At 30.3% G+C, this 16,993-nt stretch overlaps 2 protein-coding genes across 3 annotated transcripts; one reads left to right on the forward strand and one right to left on the reverse strand.

Moving 5' to 3' along the window:
- Positions 1-2,785: 2,785 nt before the first annotated feature.
- LOC138943127 (cytochrome P450 4C1-like) lies at positions 2,786-8,419 on the forward strand. Of its 2 annotated transcripts, XM_070313669.1 has the most exons (10): positions 2,786-3,252; positions 3,548-3,657; positions 4,651-4,741; positions 5,268-5,453; positions 5,687-5,777; positions 6,317-6,419; positions 6,613-6,715; positions 6,953-7,059; positions 7,145-7,213; positions 7,973-8,414. In XM_070313669.1, the coding sequence occupies exons 1-10, from the start codon at positions 3,099-3,101 to the stop codon at positions 8,006-8,008; spliced, it is 1,050 nt and encodes a 349-aa protein (XP_070169770.1). In that variant the 5' UTR covers positions 2,786-3,098; the 3' UTR covers positions 8,009-8,414. The 2 variants fall into 2 exon arrangements, with proteins under 2 accessions (XP_070169770.1, XP_070169769.1); XM_070313668.1 differs by having other exon boundaries at positions 7,145-8,419.
- A 5,782-nt stretch (positions 8,420-14,201) lies between these two features.
- On the reverse strand, positions 14,202-15,689 carry LOC138943177 (uncharacterized). Its single transcript, XM_070313760.1, has 3 exons — positions 15,541-15,689; positions 14,733-15,421; positions 14,202-14,650 (listed from the first exon to the last, which is right to left on the reverse strand). Exons 1-3 carry the CDS (start codon positions 15,687-15,689, stop codon positions 14,202-14,204), a joined length of 1,287 nt encoding a protein of 428 aa, XP_070169861.1.
- Positions 15,690-16,993: the final 1,304 nt, after the last annotated feature.

Below are 16,993 nucleotides of genomic sequence, written 5' to 3' on the forward strand. Positions count from 1 at the left end.
TGTATAATTTCTTCACACCGAGAAAAAAAAAATTGTTAACTTGACTAAATTCGTCCAACTAATTACTATTTCTTTAATTGAAATATTTTAATATTTTAAGTAAATACGACATATTAAATAATTAAATCTAACATGAGGCATATTTGATTTAAATAGTTAAATATTCCAATTAAAGAAATACAAAGAAATAGTAATTAGTTGGACGAATTTAGTCAAATTAACAACTTTTTTTTCTCAGTGCAGAGAAAATCATAAATTAATTTTGAAAGCCGCTCTTCAGAAGTGACTGTGACTTTCAAAATATATACCCCACGGAGGGGGTATTATAACTATATAATTATAGCTTAAATTTATTTTCGGTATTCGTGTTTCACAAATTTCAAGCTATTCAACACATTGAATCACGTGTAATATTATAATAGCATGTTGCAATGCGAGATATATATTCATAAGTTTTATGAACATTATCAGAGAGAAATCACTGACATTATTACATTTTTGATAAAATCGTAGGAATTTATAAGTTTTACTTCATAACTATATAATCAAAAATATAATAATGTCAGTGATTTCTCTCTGATAATGTTCATAAAACTTATGAATATATATCTCGCATTGCAACATGCTATTATAATATTACACGTATGCACAGGAAGCCAAAGTATTCATACGTAGTATTTATTTATTATTCTCAAAGTGGATCTTACTGCAACAAAATTTTGATCGTTTTAATTTATTAATCTGTTCATCAATATACATACATAGTATGTATACTTTAGCTTTCTTTATACGTATAACTATATTACATTATTTAAGAAAAAGAAAAACCTATGATAATTATATATCACATTGCACAGCATGCTATTACAATATTAGTTATACATATGCGAAGAAAGTCAAAGTATACCATAGTAGTATTTATTATTCTCAAAGTGAATCTTATTGCAACAAAATTTTAATCGCTTTAATTTATTAATCCGTTTGTCAGCATATATACGTAGTATATGTATATTTTGGCTTTCTTTGCGTACATATTGAAAGACAGAAGGACGAATTAAGTGTGACTTGAAAAGAACTATATTTAATTATAATGAATATAAATATATTTCACATTACACATATGTCTCGCAATTGTACAACATGCTATTATAATATTAGTTATATCTATACAAAGAAAGCCAAAGTATGTATATACATAGTATTTATTATTCTCAAATTTTGCTTTTTTGTGCCCGCTGCCAGCGCGTGTGGAAGAGATATGTACACAAGCGTAAATCGTACACGTGTAATGCGCAGAACTCTCTGAAAGAAAGATCGCAACGTACTCGACTCACTGTACTCGCGCTTCTTGTGCTTACGTGTATATATACTGGGTGTAACAGAGCGCCCGTATCAGCAGTATTTTGAGGAAACAACGCATTTTCGTGAAAAATGTTTCATGCAAAATTTGTAGAGCTCTAAGTGGTGCATTATATAATAATATTAGTATGACCTAGAATAGCACTGTCAAGGTCATATAAAACTCACTTTAAATTTTTTAAACGAAACCCCCTATTTTTCATTACATATTCTTATAGCTTACATCGACAGCTTTACAAAACACTATAATAAGGAATTTTTTCATTAAGTACTTTTTGAGTTATTTTATATTTTAATCTGACATATTTTGATATAAAAAATTAAATATTTCGTAAAATATTTAGTTTTCGATAATCTTACCGTAATACTTTTATGTACAGAATAATGAGACAAATTAACTAATGCAAAAAAGCTGTGAGATAAGCTACAAGAACATGCGATAAAAAAGGGGTTTTCATTTAAAAAATCAAAGTTGACCTTCAATTCACCCTCAAGGTCAAGTTCAAGGTCAATTTCAAGGTCACCATTCGATAGAGCATACCCGAATTACTTAAAAAATGTTTGCGATTTTTGATAAAAGGCATTTATTTATTTTCTTTTTAGAAGGGGTGTACGGATGGTTTGGGACACTCTGTATATATCGGCTCTCCTAAAGGCGATGTCCAATTTATACAAATTATAGCTTGCCACTCGGCCATGAGTATTCTGGAATGCGCGATCTATACTTTATATAAGAAAACGCGCATTACTTAAAGTTGATACGTAACAGACGGATATATGCGCACGTTGAATAACTCCGATAAATTTCGATGGATCTGAATAAAATTTTGTATCCTAAGTAAAGTTAGGTTCTTTTTGGACATATGGTTTTAGAGATGCGCGATATCAAAATTACGACTCCGGATTCGAAATGAACAACCACAAAAACGATTATACCGATTTTTGAAACGTAATCGATCTTACCAATTTTGGTACAGAAAATGGCTCAAGCACGGAAAAAAAATTTTCGCTACCATAGCTAATAATGGTTTCCAAAATAAAACTCTAAACTGCAGCAAAACGGTTTGCTATTGCACCTAATAAATAGGTGTCACAGCTAAGATGTTTGCTGCCCATTTATTATGATTGAAATCTAGTTACCATACGCAGTTTTTATCTAATTTCTTTTCCGTGAGTGTTAACCGGTTTAACTAGTTTGCCTTTCAAGATATGACACTCTTATTTTTAATACGTTTATATCTTTAGGTGGACAAAGTACAGTATAGTCTGGCTATAAATACAGGCCTCAGATTTTCATGATCAGTTTGCAAAGATTTGTTTTACTGACATATGTATCTGCTTAAGCTTAAAAATATTTGCAATTTCATTTTAAACATATAGCGAGTAGTGTTTCAACTAATTATCGCATCAAGTGAATCTCTTAGATAATCGGCAGTATTCGCATGAAATAAAAATTTTATAATATTTTATTGCAAAATCTAAACAATATTTAATAATATCAAAATAAGTATAAACGCGTTATTCTTACATACAAGTTTTTTCAAATATTGCAAGTTGTTAGCTTGATCCAATTATTATAATATTATTAAATATATATTATATTATTTTTACGGAAACTTTTAACAATTAAATGAACAATAAAAATAAAAAAGATTTTTGTAACGTGTATTCAAGTATCAGTAAAATAGTAAGCTGAAGAAGATCAAGATCAATAAAACGGTCCAGAACATCAAGAAACGATGTTTATCACTATATTGTTGACATCAATGTTTATTTTATTGGTATATTATTATTACGTACGTTATGGAAGAAACGGACGACTGGTTAATCTTTTACCAGGACCACCGGGCCATTCGATTGCTGGAAATGCATTACAGGCATATATTTCAGCAGGCAAGTATAAAATTTCTAATCTATTTACATTAATTGATAAATGACTCGTTATTCATGCATACATACAAGTAAAAAGTAAATTCATAAAAACTTATGATCTAGTATACCTATCAAAAGTATGCAAATTACATATCTTTCAAAGCTAAGACTTTTCTCTCGGCAATATCCATTTGCAAATCATTATCACAATTATTATTTGTCTATTTTCAACGTATTTGAGTAAAGATGAGATGAAATAACAATAAAATTAATCCCACTAAAACTTTTGTATTGATATTTATAATATATTTTTCAGAGGAACAATGGAAATTGATGTGTAATCTATCAAATAAGTATTATCCCATTTTTAAATTCCGGATTTTTTTCATATATAGTGTGGCTATTCGTCATCCAAATGATTTAGAGGTAATAAAAGAAATTCAATTATCTGTAGATATTACAATTTAGTCAGATTTAGGAATTTTGTGTTTCACAAAAAGATTTTTGCTTGTAAAAAGATTTCTTAAAAAGATGAATAGAAAAAATATCGATATATACTCGATCGAAACTGTATACATAGAAAAGACGATGGGTAAAATAAATCGATTTTTGCCTAAAGAGTGTAAGTTATACATGCAGTCTCACGCTTTTTGGGTCGCTGAGTACAATGGTAACAGTTTTATCCGTCTAAACTCATGGGGAAGAGGTCAAAATTTGCCTTAAAGAAACGAATTTGTAATTAGCAGCTACATAATTTTTTTTAAAACAACTATATGTTTTTTTTTTACACCATTGATTCCTCTCATTATTTTGTGCATAAAAATATTGAGGTAAATTCTTCGGAAAATTAATGTTCTACGAGATACTTCCAAGTTTATGTAAAATTATATCAAATTTAAGTATAAACTATCTCGTAAACTATTCACTTTTTAGCCATCCTGCCCTTATAACTTTTTAAAAAATCTATTAATATAAGAAAAATTAGATTCCATTTAAAAAAAAATGAGAAGGCCCCTCGTTTTGTCCCTTAGGAGTCTTCAACATTTTTCTTTTATCTATCGAATTGTCAGCCGCCGTTACCTCAATATTTATATGCACAAAATAATGAGAAGAATCAATTAGTATAAAAAAACACATAGTTGTCCTTAAGAAAAATTATGTAGTTGCTAGTTACAAATTCGTTTTTTTACGACAAATTTTGAACACTTTTTCGCGGGTTTAGATGGATAAAACTGCTAACCATCATATTCAATGACGCCAAAAACATAAAATAATATGTATAACTTACATTACATTTCTTAGGCAAAAATTTACTCATTTTACCCATCGTTCTTTGTGGTACCATTAATAAATTATTTGTAAGATTAAGTGATATAATAAATTAATATTTTTTTCTTAACATATTTTCAATAATGTCAGACGATATTAAGCAATACCAAGCGTACCGAGAAAAGTCATATATATAACTTGTTTCAACCTTGGATTAGCACTGGTCTTCTCACTAGCACAGGTAACATAATAAGCATTAATATATAAACGTACATACTTTACTATTACAATTTACGTTCGATTTTATTTTTAACGATAAACTCTTACATAACTTCTTTTTGTCGTAAAAGGTAATAAATTTGAAAGAAATTCGTAAGTGAAATTATATTGAGAAATGATTCCGCCGTGATACATGTATTCTCAAGTAAATAGAAGTAATAGACGTTTCAAGTAAAAAAGATTTTCAATTAAATAAATTATAGTTTTTTTTGGCTGCCAATTTATGAAGTTTTAATTACAAAATAATAATTTAATTCAAATTTGTACTTGCAACTTCTTTCGTCGCAAAAATTTTATAAGAAGATTTAAAAAATTATAAAAGAATTTTGCGCGGTATAAGAGAAATAAATTTAAAATAATAATATATTATTTGAGAATTGCTCAATAAATATTAAACTAAAAAAGAGAATAATCTTATATAATATTATTTTTATATATTATTATTTTTATTTTATTTCACAATTTGCACTATTTTAATTTTGTTGTAGGCGCTAAGTGGCATGCGCGACGAAAGTTATTAACAAATGCATTCCATTTCAATGTATTGACTCAATATGCTGATATATTGATCCAGGAGGGCGATTATATGACAAAATCTTTGAAAGATGTTGGGGGGGCAATTGTAAAAGATTTAGTACCATTTATTAGTGAACATACGCTGAACGCCATATGTGGTAAGATTTCTGTAAAGTTCTTATTGTTCTGTTGTATAGATAATTTCGTTCTAAATGATATCATAACTTAAGATTTCATAGCTTAAGAAGATAATTTGTTCGCATACAAAGTATCGATGCTGCAGAAAAAATAGATAATATCCGATTTTTTATACTTAAAGCTATTGATAAAATATTCAATTGTAAATATCTTCGACTGTATACCCGGTCTTATATAATACATGCACTTGCAGAAACTGCCATGGGAATCTCTCTGCGAAAATTCAATGAGTTCCAGCAGTATCGAAATGCGGTTTACGACATATTAGAACTGATATGTTACAGGTACTTCATGTATATAATAAATAATTGTATGATATATTTATAAGCTTTTAAGTTATGATTGTATGTGATATATATTTTCTATATATATTTTGAATAACAAATTAAATATTGAATAATTATGTAAAGATGAACAATTAATTTGAGATGTTTAAAGCGATAATTAAAAATCAAAATTTATTCTAGGTTAAATGTTTTATTTTAAAATGAAAATTGTTTGTAATCTTTAAAATGTTGAAAATATTGCAAATGTTAGAATATTGAAATATTAAATAAACTAAGTTGTGCAATACAATCTGAAGAGACATTATCTTCGATTTTTGAAAAAATCTATTGTTAAAACAAAAAGTATAATGTTTTTAGAAAATTTTAAATATCTTTTTTGTAACATATATAGTTTAAAATTTATTTTTTTACCTATATTCTTTACAAATAATGAGATTACTTACAGATTATTATAGAATTTTATACGACTTTAAATAGAGCTTTTATAAAATCACGTCATTATTGAAATTATATAGTTTTATTGAATTATGGTTTAGAGCACTCAGACCTTGGTTCCATAACGATTTGTTATTTTCATTATCGAAAAAAGGGAGAAAGCAAAAAACGATCTTGAAAATATTGCATGGATTTACGGAAAAAGTATGCTATGTATCATTTTATTTTAAATCCGCCACACACACACAAACACACACAAACGTTATCTTTTATATAAAATTACAATAAGTATTAATACTACATTATGCTATTAATATTTATGATATAATACGATGTGTGCTATTGTTATTTAATACAAAAAATTATTTTAAAAATTTAATATCGTACTTTTGTGTAGGTCATCGCGGAACGAAAACTTTATCACGAACGCACCAATGGTCGACATTTGAAAAATCTTGAAAATAACAAAGAGACAGAGATAGATGTCGAAGTATTTGGAAGTACGTAAAAAATCGGAGCTAATATTTAAGTTTGATTACGCAATCGAACATTAAATTATGCCTGTAATATTTATACTAAACACATAATCACACGGAATAATGGAACATATGTCTGCTGTAAAATTGAATCATTATTATTTTTAATAGAAATTCTGAATTTTTAAACAAAAACAATGTTATATAATTAAAGCGCGACATGCAAAAATAAAATTCACTAACGTGTTTTTTTATTTCTAGTTAAAAAAAGGCGGCTATCCATGTTGGATCTCTTAATAGCGGTATCTCGAGACAATTCGTTGACTGATTTGGACATCAGAGAAGAAGTCGATACCTTTATGTTTGCGGTATGTATCTGAATCTTTTTTTCTAATTTTTTGTACATATCATCTAAGCACATTTAACTGTATAACGATATAACGATGATTACAGGGTCACGATACTACAGCGATGAGTATGACATTTGCTTTATTGCTATTAGCTGAACATAAAGATATCCAGGTACTTTTTTCTCAGTATATTGCGATATACACGACTAAAAAAAAATAGAGAACACTTTTTATACTCTAAAAATTGAGCTATGTTCAAACCGTTAAAATTCGACGAAAAATCATCGTAAATAAAAAATTAAAAAAACAGTTTGAAGCTTAAAGTTTCAACTTTAACGCACTATTGTTGGTTTTTAAAAATTTTTTTATTTTTCTTGTTCTGTGCTTTAAGAAGGAACCCATTGTTTTGTTCCTTAAAATTATGTTTTTTTGACACTTTGCGGCTCGATAAAAGAATTTCTCTCAAAAATTCAACTCAAGTTCCATAAACTACAATATTTTAGCTACAAAATGCTTCCTTTTAATTTTCCTACCATTTTTTTTGACTAAGTTACACGATTTTGAAACTAAAAAACTGTATTTTCTAAAAATGAAAAAATAAAAAAATTTTATAAAACTGTTGATATCACGTTACAGTTGAAACTTCAAGCTTCAAAATGTTTTTTCAATTTTTTATCTACAATGATTCTTCGCCGAGTATCGACAGTATTTCTAAAAATACAGGTTCAGTTTCAAAATCGTGTGATTTGATCAAAAAAAATCGTAGGAAAATTTTTAAAAAAGCATTTTGTAGGTAAAATGTTATAGTTTATGGAACATGAGTTAAATTTTTCGAAAGAAACTTTTTTCTTGATCTGCAAAGTGTCAAAAAAACATAATTTTAAGTAACAAAACAATAGATTTGAAATATATGCCTGTGATGCATTTCCAGCAATCAAATGGCCCGGTGGTCCTGGTAAAAGATTAACCGGTCGTCCGTTTCTTCCATAATGTACGTAATAATAATATACCAATAAAATAAACATTGATGCCAACAATATAGTGGTAAACATCGTTTCTTGATGTTCTGGACCGTTTTATTGATCTTGATCTTCTTCAGCTTACTATTATGTTACTGATACTTGAATACACGTTACAAAAATCTTTTTTATTTTTATTGTTTATTTAATTGTTAAAAGTTTCAAGAAGTAAAAATCAAGAGACACGATAGTGTCTTGCGCTAAGTCATGCGAAGCAAAGATCACACACAGCAATAGCGAGACATACCGCGTATTTATACGCGAGTCGAAATCAAGAATATCTAAGATTATCAGTTCTCAATAACCCCTGACCGGATCGAGTTTTTACTAGTTCTTATTAGTTCTTATATATATATATATATATATATATATATATATATAATCAATAGCTTGAGTTTGATTTATATAAAGAAAATATGTTTATTTTTGCTCTACATGTTTTATAAAGCAGAGATATTACGAAGCGAAATCGAAATGTAAAAATTTTCATTTAAGAAACGTCCCACTCTCCGTCAAAAAAATGTACTTTGTCAATAAAATCAAGAATGTCGAATGAAATGACAAAACGAGCCAAGCACGATATTAAGAGCGCATAAATGTTTATTATAAAAGAATTACATTAAAATTTAAACTCACGAAAGGCGGATGTTTCGGGCCTCTTTTTGGCCATCCTCTGCGTACATGAATAAATAAAATTAAAATATAAGCATATAAGTGATTCTTAGGCGGTTAAGAAGCGCGTAGATAACGCAGGTTTTTCACATTATCACAGTAAAGGCAAAAAAATATTTTCAAGGATATCCATGTCGTTACGAGGAAGAAATCCTCGATACTGTGGTCATAAATTGAATTCAAAAACATGGCGGTACATTAATTATGTCTGTAAATTAAGCGGAATGGATTATGTCAAAATGACGAGAGAGAAAGTCTTCGGAAATTACATTCGTAAAACTTGCAGATAAGCAAAGTAACGCACAGGTCGACAATAAATAATCGGGATGTAAATTCGCAGAGAACTAAACTCACTGATTATCAACGTAACAATGAGCATAAATTATCGTTAGACGAAAAGATAAAATAATAAAAGCAAACGTTACCGCCACAGACAAACAACGGTGCAATTAAATTTAAGAAGATTATCGATAATTTCCCGAACTACTCGATCCCGAAAAGTGATTTTAACACACGCATAAACAATTAACTGTTAATACCAAAAAATTTTTTAAACATGATAATGTAATTGCCTCTAGCGCATACAAGAGGAACATTACAGTTGCTCTCGATAAAGATGAATACTTTAATAAGATCGAAGAATTGTTGAAGGATAATAACACTTATAATATCGTCAAAGAAGATTCTATAAAAAGACTTACGTAACATCTATGGGACTTGCTAACGAGTTGGTGATACGAAACGATTGGGTATACATTTAATAAAATTATAACAATCAAACCAAACTAACAACTTGCGGTATTTGAGAAAACTTATATGAAAATAAGTGTTCAAAATGTTTATTAAAATTTTTATTTTATACAAATACTGTCGACTATTTAAGAAACTCAATTGATGCGACGAATAGTTGAAACACTACTCAAATGTTTAAAATGGAATTGCAAATATCTTCAATTAGATAATGCCAATAAAACGAATTTTTGCTAACTGATAATACAAATCGAAGACGCCTATACGTATAGCTACGGATCATGGATTAATTTCGAAAGTCACAATCACTTCTGAAAAGCGGCTTTCAAAATTAATTTATGATTTTCTCTGCACTGAGAAAAAAAGTTGTTAATTTGACTAAATTCGTCCAACTAATTACTATTTCTTTGTATTTCTTTAATTGAAATATTTAACTATTTAAATCAAATATACCTCATGTTAGATTTAATTATTTAATATGTCGTATTTGATTTAAAATATTAAAATATTTTAATTAAAGAAATAGTAATTAGTTGGACGAATTTAATCAAGTTAACAATTTTTTTTCTCGGTGTGAAAAAATTATACATATCTATAAGTTTATACATCCTATCATTCGCATTATGCAATATCTGACTGTCAATTTTATGTCATTGATTATTTTAATGAAATGTGCAATAAAAAGAAACGAGATATAGGATATTATAGAGATCAATGTGTTTATTCTTCTTTAAATATATAAATTTTAATTATTATATTAAATTTCAACTGCATGTTTATTTTTATTTTTAATTGCGTAGAACTTTATGAAAATTATATGTATTCCCCCATCAGTGATTTCCTTTTGCAAGCGCAAATAATTTGTAATAAATGTCAGTTAATTGGTTCACATCTTTTTCAAATTGATATTAAGAGATACGGTAGTGTCTCGCGCTAAGTCACGCGCAATAACAAGGTACTCCGCTTATTTATACGCGAGTCGGCCAATTAAGAGTATCTGAGATTTTCAAATTTGAATAACGGCTGAAGCGATCGAGTTCTTATTAGACTTAACTTATAATCTTATAACTTTAATTAATCTTTAATTAATCTTAATCTTATAATTTTCAAAGTATACGAAATATATATTATATAAGACAAACAAAAAATATCTATACTTTTATCTATTATCTCTAACATCTATTACTTCTATTTACTTAAGAATACACGACGAGATCATCTCTCAATACGATATTACTTGCAAATTTCTTTCAAATTTATTACTTTTTACAGTACCAAAAAGAAGTTATGTAAGAGTTTATCGTTAAAAATAATATTCAAGTATAGTTCTGTAACTAGTTCTGTATTCTATTTGATTTTGTGTGATGAAAACGAATTGAAAACAAATTGTAATAATAAAGTATGTACGGTTATATATTAATGCCATTATGTTACCTGTGCTGGTGAAAAGACCTGTGCCGAGCCAAGGATAAAACAAATTATACAAATAATTTTTTTCAAAGCGCTTGGTGCTGCTTAGTATCGTCTGAAATCATCAAATACATGTCAAGAAAGAAACATTAATTTATATTATATCAATCGATCTTTTAGATGCGCAAATAATTTATTAATTGTAGCTCAAATTTTTATCTAATCTCGGTCGAATATGTCGACATTTCCTCTATTTATCTTTTTAAGCTTTTAACCTTTTAATTTTTTTGTTTACGAGCAAAAATATTCTTGTGAAATGCAAGATTCCTAAATTGTAATGTCTACAGACAATTGAAATTTTTTTTATTACCTTTAGATTATCTGGATGACGGATACACACACAATACGTGAAGAAAATCCACAATTTAAAAATAGGATAATATTTATCAGATAGGCTACGCTTCAATTTCCATAGTTTTTCGGACAAATAAATTATAAATATCAATACAAAAATTTTGGTGGGATTAATTTTAGAGAAGCCTTCACTTGCGTACACTACAATTGGACACGTTGCAATCGCACACTGTGATATTAGACACATAAAGTTGCGCACCGTTCGATTGGACACATTTCAATTGCGCACGGTTCGTTTAGACACATGTTATTTGCGCACCGTTCAATTGGACACGTTGCTTTTGAACACAACACATATTTTTGTATAATTTAAAATACATACACACGCATGTATGCATGTATAATTTTGAAATTTTTTGACATTTATTATTAATATCATTTGGTAAATAAACGTTTGTTACTGTTCGTTTACACACAGTTCGTTTGCACACAGTTCTTTTGCGCACAGTTCTTTTGCACACATTTCTTTTGCGCACATTTATTTTGCGCACAGTTCTTTTACGCACAGTTCTTTCGCGCACATTTCTTTTGCGCACATTTCTTTCGCGCACGTTTCTTTCGCGCACAGTTCTTTCGCGCACCTTTCTTTCGCGCACATTTCTTTTGCGCACAGTTCTTTCGCGCACATTTCTTTTGCGCACATTTCTTTTACGCACATTTCTTTTGCGCACATTTCGATCAAGCGTATCGCATCTGAATATTCATACATTCTGACTGTTGATATATTTAAGAAAAGGCTGTTACAACTGTGATTTCTTGCTGTCAGATTTGCTGTAATCGCTTATAATTAGAAAAAGAAGATGAAAAAGCTTATAATTATAAACATATTTCTACTTTTTATATGGTACGTCCATAATTTTATATGGTATGTCCATAAATAATAATTAATAATTTTATTATACCATTTTGTATCTTTGCCTTGGACATAGTTATTATGACAGATTTCCTAACCTCTCGTAATGACACAGCGTAATAATTAATTTTTTATTTTTAAAGAGTCAAACTTGACTGTAAATTCTCCAAATCTTTTTTTCCGGTCGGTGTTATTGCACACGTAACAGACACAACGTAATGTAATCAGGAAGTAAGAAAACATATCAGTTAAATATAAAGTTAAATTAATTGTAATTTTCATCTGAGATAAATTCTTCTTTGAGCTTCAATTAAATACATCACAATTTCAGTAAGTATTGTGTATTCAAATACTTCGAAATAAGACAAGAATGCAGTTTAATGATATTCCTAGCAATAGTCCATAAAGTAATAGATCTTTCTTATTTTCAGTGATGAATCATATCTTTGTTATAGATAGCATATCATGGTATTTTGTGCAATATCTCCATCAGTTCCTTGAAAGAATTCTGTGTATGAAATTCTAATATATTATGCTATTTATTAACATTTTTTAACGCCTATTTCAGATATAAGAGAACTGAGAGCCATGTATGCTATACATTCATAGTAATTTGCACAGCAGATCTGTCATCGAGCACTAAAAAAGAATTCATTAACAAAATACGAGATTCTTTTAAGCGAGAGTATTAAAATTTTTTCCGCTATTAGAATCTTGTGAAATGTTATGAAAATATCAATATCTCCATCAGTGTTGTGAAAGAAGTAATTTACAATACAAATTGCTGTTTCCGTAGCCTTAGGGTAATCTGCTATTTAATAAACTGTACGTACGTATACTATAATATAATATAATAATATAATATACTCTTGAGATTTGATAATATTTCTACTAAAGTTATTCTGTATATGAAATTCTAATATATTATGCTATTTATTAATATTTTTAAACGGCTATTTCAGATATAACAGAAGTAGTATAGAGGCAACTATAGCGAGACACAACAAACCCCCACTCCTCGGCCACTGGCGCCGACCCCCTGCTGTGTGCCTGTCTGGGGCCCTCCCCCCTAAGGGTGTCTATGGAAAAAAAAAGAGTGGAGAGGACTCGTGGACGTCTACGAGGCAATTTTCCCTTTAAATTTTTTTATTTTTTTATTTTTTATTTTTTCGGTCGCGTGAACATGCTCGAACCTGGGTCCTCCACATTTCCAGACAGAGTCCTAGTATGCTGGGCTAGCTGAAATCTTATTAGAATAAGAATTAGATGTAGTATTTGTAGAGAGTAGCCCTCCGGCATAGGGGACCCTGCGCTCTGATTGGCTTCTCTATAGTGGCCGGCAGTTTGATTGGATGAGGAGCATTGTTTCTGAGTGAGAGGGAAAAACGCGGCAAAATAACACGTGTGTAAGAATCGGCAAGATGGCGACTACCGAGGATGGAGATATCGTGCAGTATACGCATCTCCGCTTCACCACCCCTACGGAAAAACCGAGAAATGTACGGTATATTTCATCCTCTCCTCCGACCTCTTTGTGAAAATACAAAATCGGATAAAGTACTGCTAGAATAAAGTAATTGATACGTCGGGGCTGAACGTGCGTACATGTACGGGTAGTGTTGACTGGGCGGCCGAGGTGCACTAGGCAGGTAGACGTTCGGTAACGTCATCGCTGGAGAGGATAGAAAGGGTCATGAAATACGGGTACCTGAGACTGTTTGACACGGAGTCTTAGGACGGAGACTATGACGTCACGGAGACGTCGGGAAGAAAGGATAGGAAAAGAGAAAATGTTTTTACGTAGCATTATTTTAAAAACAGTTTTATTTATATTTATTTATATTTCTTACATAAGAATATTATGCTTTGTACAATAAAAAATTATTTTACATAAAAATATTTGTACAATAAAAATTCTTATTTACAATTAAATATAACTATATTGCGTAGCAAAAAAGATTATCTCTTAGCACGAGGGAAAATACGTGAATTCGTTATATTGCAACTTTAAAAACGAGAGTTGAGAAAACAGAGAAGAAAAATTATCGTTCTGCTACATAGCCGTATGGTAACGAACAATGACTATTGATAAATTTACGTTTCATCAATACAGGAGCACATACTTCAGTTTCATAGCGTGGTACCAGCTCATGAAACACAGTACGCCAAATTGCTTTAAACCGTAAGTTTATCGAAGTTCCAGCCGATTCTTCCTCATTTTCTTCATTTTCCCGTACCCTTTCTTTAGCTAACATCAAATTTCTAATACTAAGAAAATTGATTAGTTGAAAGTTTTCAAAATTTAAGGTTATGTCCTTCACTTTGCAGCATTCGTGTGTTCGTCCGTCCGGTGCACGAACAATGTACGCATAAAATTTAGGGCCACCAGATACGAACGTCTCGATATAGCTACCGCGGCCGTAACTTTCAAGCTCGTCCGTCATATCGCCTAGAAAATTTCCCGTACGTGGTTCATACGTTCGGGTCACCGCTACTCACGTAAATACATGAATCCGTATCATAATACAAAACGCGACGATCTAATCGCTCTAAATAAGAATATAATTTTAAACGCGTCTGCGCCGTCGTATATGCAGCTATTACAACATTCGTTATCGATGGGGGAATGACAGCGTCTTGTCGCAATCGCCACGAAAGATATATTACCTCGTCGTTTACGGGTAATATGCCGGTTATCTCGTGCTCAACACTCATCATCAATGTCGCAAAACGCTGAAGCGTTCTCACGACTTCGGTATTTGGTAAATTGGATCGCTGACCGAATTTTCCCCAAAAAGAATTTAAGCACAGCTTCGCGACAGAACGTAAACCGGGATTCCGAGTGACGTTACGTTTATCAAGAACGATACCTTCGGTTTTCTCGTACTCCCTCAGATATCGTTCTTTAGCATCGTCGTCGTTTTCCCCGCATTCACACGGCCATCCACTGGCTTCTTGTTTAAGCTGCAAGAATGTATTTATATATTCGGTGAACAATCCGCCTTGACGTGTCGTATGATCGAATTGGCTAACTTTATATTGCCAAATCTCGCTTACAGCTGTCACGAGATAACCCTTTCCGTTGGCCTTGCGTAATTCGCAGGTCACCCACGTATCCTCGAATTCGCGTTCACGAGCATCGTCATGTGTACAGGGCACCTGCGAAAATGTTTCGCAACAACTGCGGCATAAAGCAAAAAGCAATTTTCCCTGCACACGATATGGGAGTACCGGATGAAATAGGTCGCGTGGTGGGAGTACTCTGCAACGTATGAGTCCTTCAATCGTATCGAAATTATAATTCGGTGCCCTTCCGATTATTGCGGAACATTCCTCGCCGACGTAAATATCCGGATGGTCGATTGGGAACAAAGAGGGTACAAAGAGCACACGTCCACGTATCGTATTTTCTCCGTACCCGTAACCTCATAACGAGTCACGATATTTCCCGGGTGGCCGCCGAAAAATGCATCGCGAGGATCGAGCGGAGATGTTTCCACCATCGGATGATTTTCGAGATATTCGCGCATTTCGTGATTATCGCGTCATAATTTATCAAAATTATTTTTAACAAAAAAATTAATTGTTCAACCAAATCTTTTTTTCATTGTCAATATTATAGATCTAAATTTACTTCCGCGATGTGAAATATCATTCGCTAAGTCTGCATATTTTTCTTCCTATATAAGATGCAAAGATCATCAAGCGAATTATCTTTTCAAATAAACATATTCAAATAATCATCAAGCAAGAGAGTCTTTTCAAATAAACAGTAACATGTACCGACACTATCTGCGCACGTACAAATTCGATACGATACAACACACAAAAATAATATTGTTTTCTAAAATAATAAATTATTGTTTATTTTACAATCACCAAAACAATGAACAGCTAAAAGCACTTATTAATAATTATAAATTATTTTACTTTAACAATAAATTTGTATTTTTAAGTAAATAAATTGAATCAGCAAAAATTGTTCTATTTCACCGAAAAAAGAAGTTTTGTTGTAACATTAAACTTGTTAAATTCGTTAAATTTAACAAATTTTTAATTTAATAAAATTTTTATTTGTTAAATTTGTCATATTTAATTTTTAATATTAAATTTGTTTCTTTATTTTGTTATAATATTAAATAATTCATTATAATAGCAAAATATGGACATATTTTTCATATATGCAATAACAACAATTGTATTACTGATTAAAATTCTTTTTCTCTATTAGATCAAAAAACATTTTAATAATTTATAATGATATGTTTATGAAAGTTTACTCTATTTAACTATTGAAAAAAAGTTTTGTTTTCTTACGATATTAAATTACTATTTATACACACACATTTACATCGCAAAAAATATAACCGATACTTTACTATAAGATTTTGTTATACTATTAGTAAGATTCTTTTCATTCTTACCTCTAAAAGTTCGGGTTTATAGATATTAATGGACGGTTTCATGCCAACCCTAATTATAAAAATACCTTCTTTAGAATGAAACATATATTGCTCAAGCCATTGTTTGCGTTCTACGATAAGTACATAATTAGATATTTAGTATTACTTTGTTTTTGTGACAAAATTTACTAATTATTATACTGATACTGTACTAATACCTTTTCACTACGCGGAATTACTTCCTCTTTATTTAGCGTTCGTATTACGTTAATTTCTTCTGTTTCGCCTCGTTTGATTTCCTCTATATTTACTTGCGGCATTAGCATTTCGATTGTGTTATCCGTTGTATTTATAATGCTGACTGCACATAGGTAATTCGTAGGTTCTATCAGACAATTACCTATGAATATTCCTGGTATCGTTTCTTCTGC

The sequence above is a fragment of the Polyergus mexicanus genome, unplaced genomic scaffold, assembly GCF_030449975.1.
Source record: "Polyergus mexicanus isolate NDT 795.1 unplaced genomic scaffold, iyPolMexi1.0 SCAF_25, whole genome shotgun sequence".
In the NCBI taxonomy this organism is placed as follows: domain Eukaryota; kingdom Metazoa; phylum Arthropoda; class Insecta; order Hymenoptera; family Formicidae; genus Polyergus; species Polyergus mexicanus.

What these genes read in the sequence shown, in the direction of transcription:
- LOC138943177 (XM_070313760.1), bottom strand. Translation starts at nt 15,689, where the DNA reads ATGCGCGAATATCTCGAAAATCATCCGATGGTGGAAACATCTCCGCTC. An exon ending in TACGTGGACGTGTGCTCTTT is followed by an intron (nt 15,422 to 15,540) that starts GTACCCTCTTTG and finishes CATACGTTGCAG; the next exon opens with AGTACTCCCACCACGCGACC. An exon ending in ATATACGACGGCGCAGACGC is followed by an intron (nt 14,651 to 14,732) that starts GTTTAAAATTAT and finishes TTACGTGAGTAG; the next exon opens with CGGTGACCCGAACGTATGAA.
- LOC138943127 (XM_070313668.1), top strand. Translation starts at nt 3,099, where the DNA reads ATGTTTATCACTATATTGTTGACATCAATGTTTATTTTATTGGTATAT. An exon ending in ACAGGCATATATTTCAGCAG is followed by an intron (nt 3,253 to 3,547) that starts GCAAGTATAAAA and finishes TATATTTTTCAG; the next exon opens with AGGAACAATGGAAATTGATG. An exon ending in TCGATACCTTTATGTTTGCG is followed by an intron (nt 7,060 to 7,144) that starts GTATGTATCTGA and finishes CGATGATTACAG; the next exon opens with GGTCACGATACTACAGCGAT.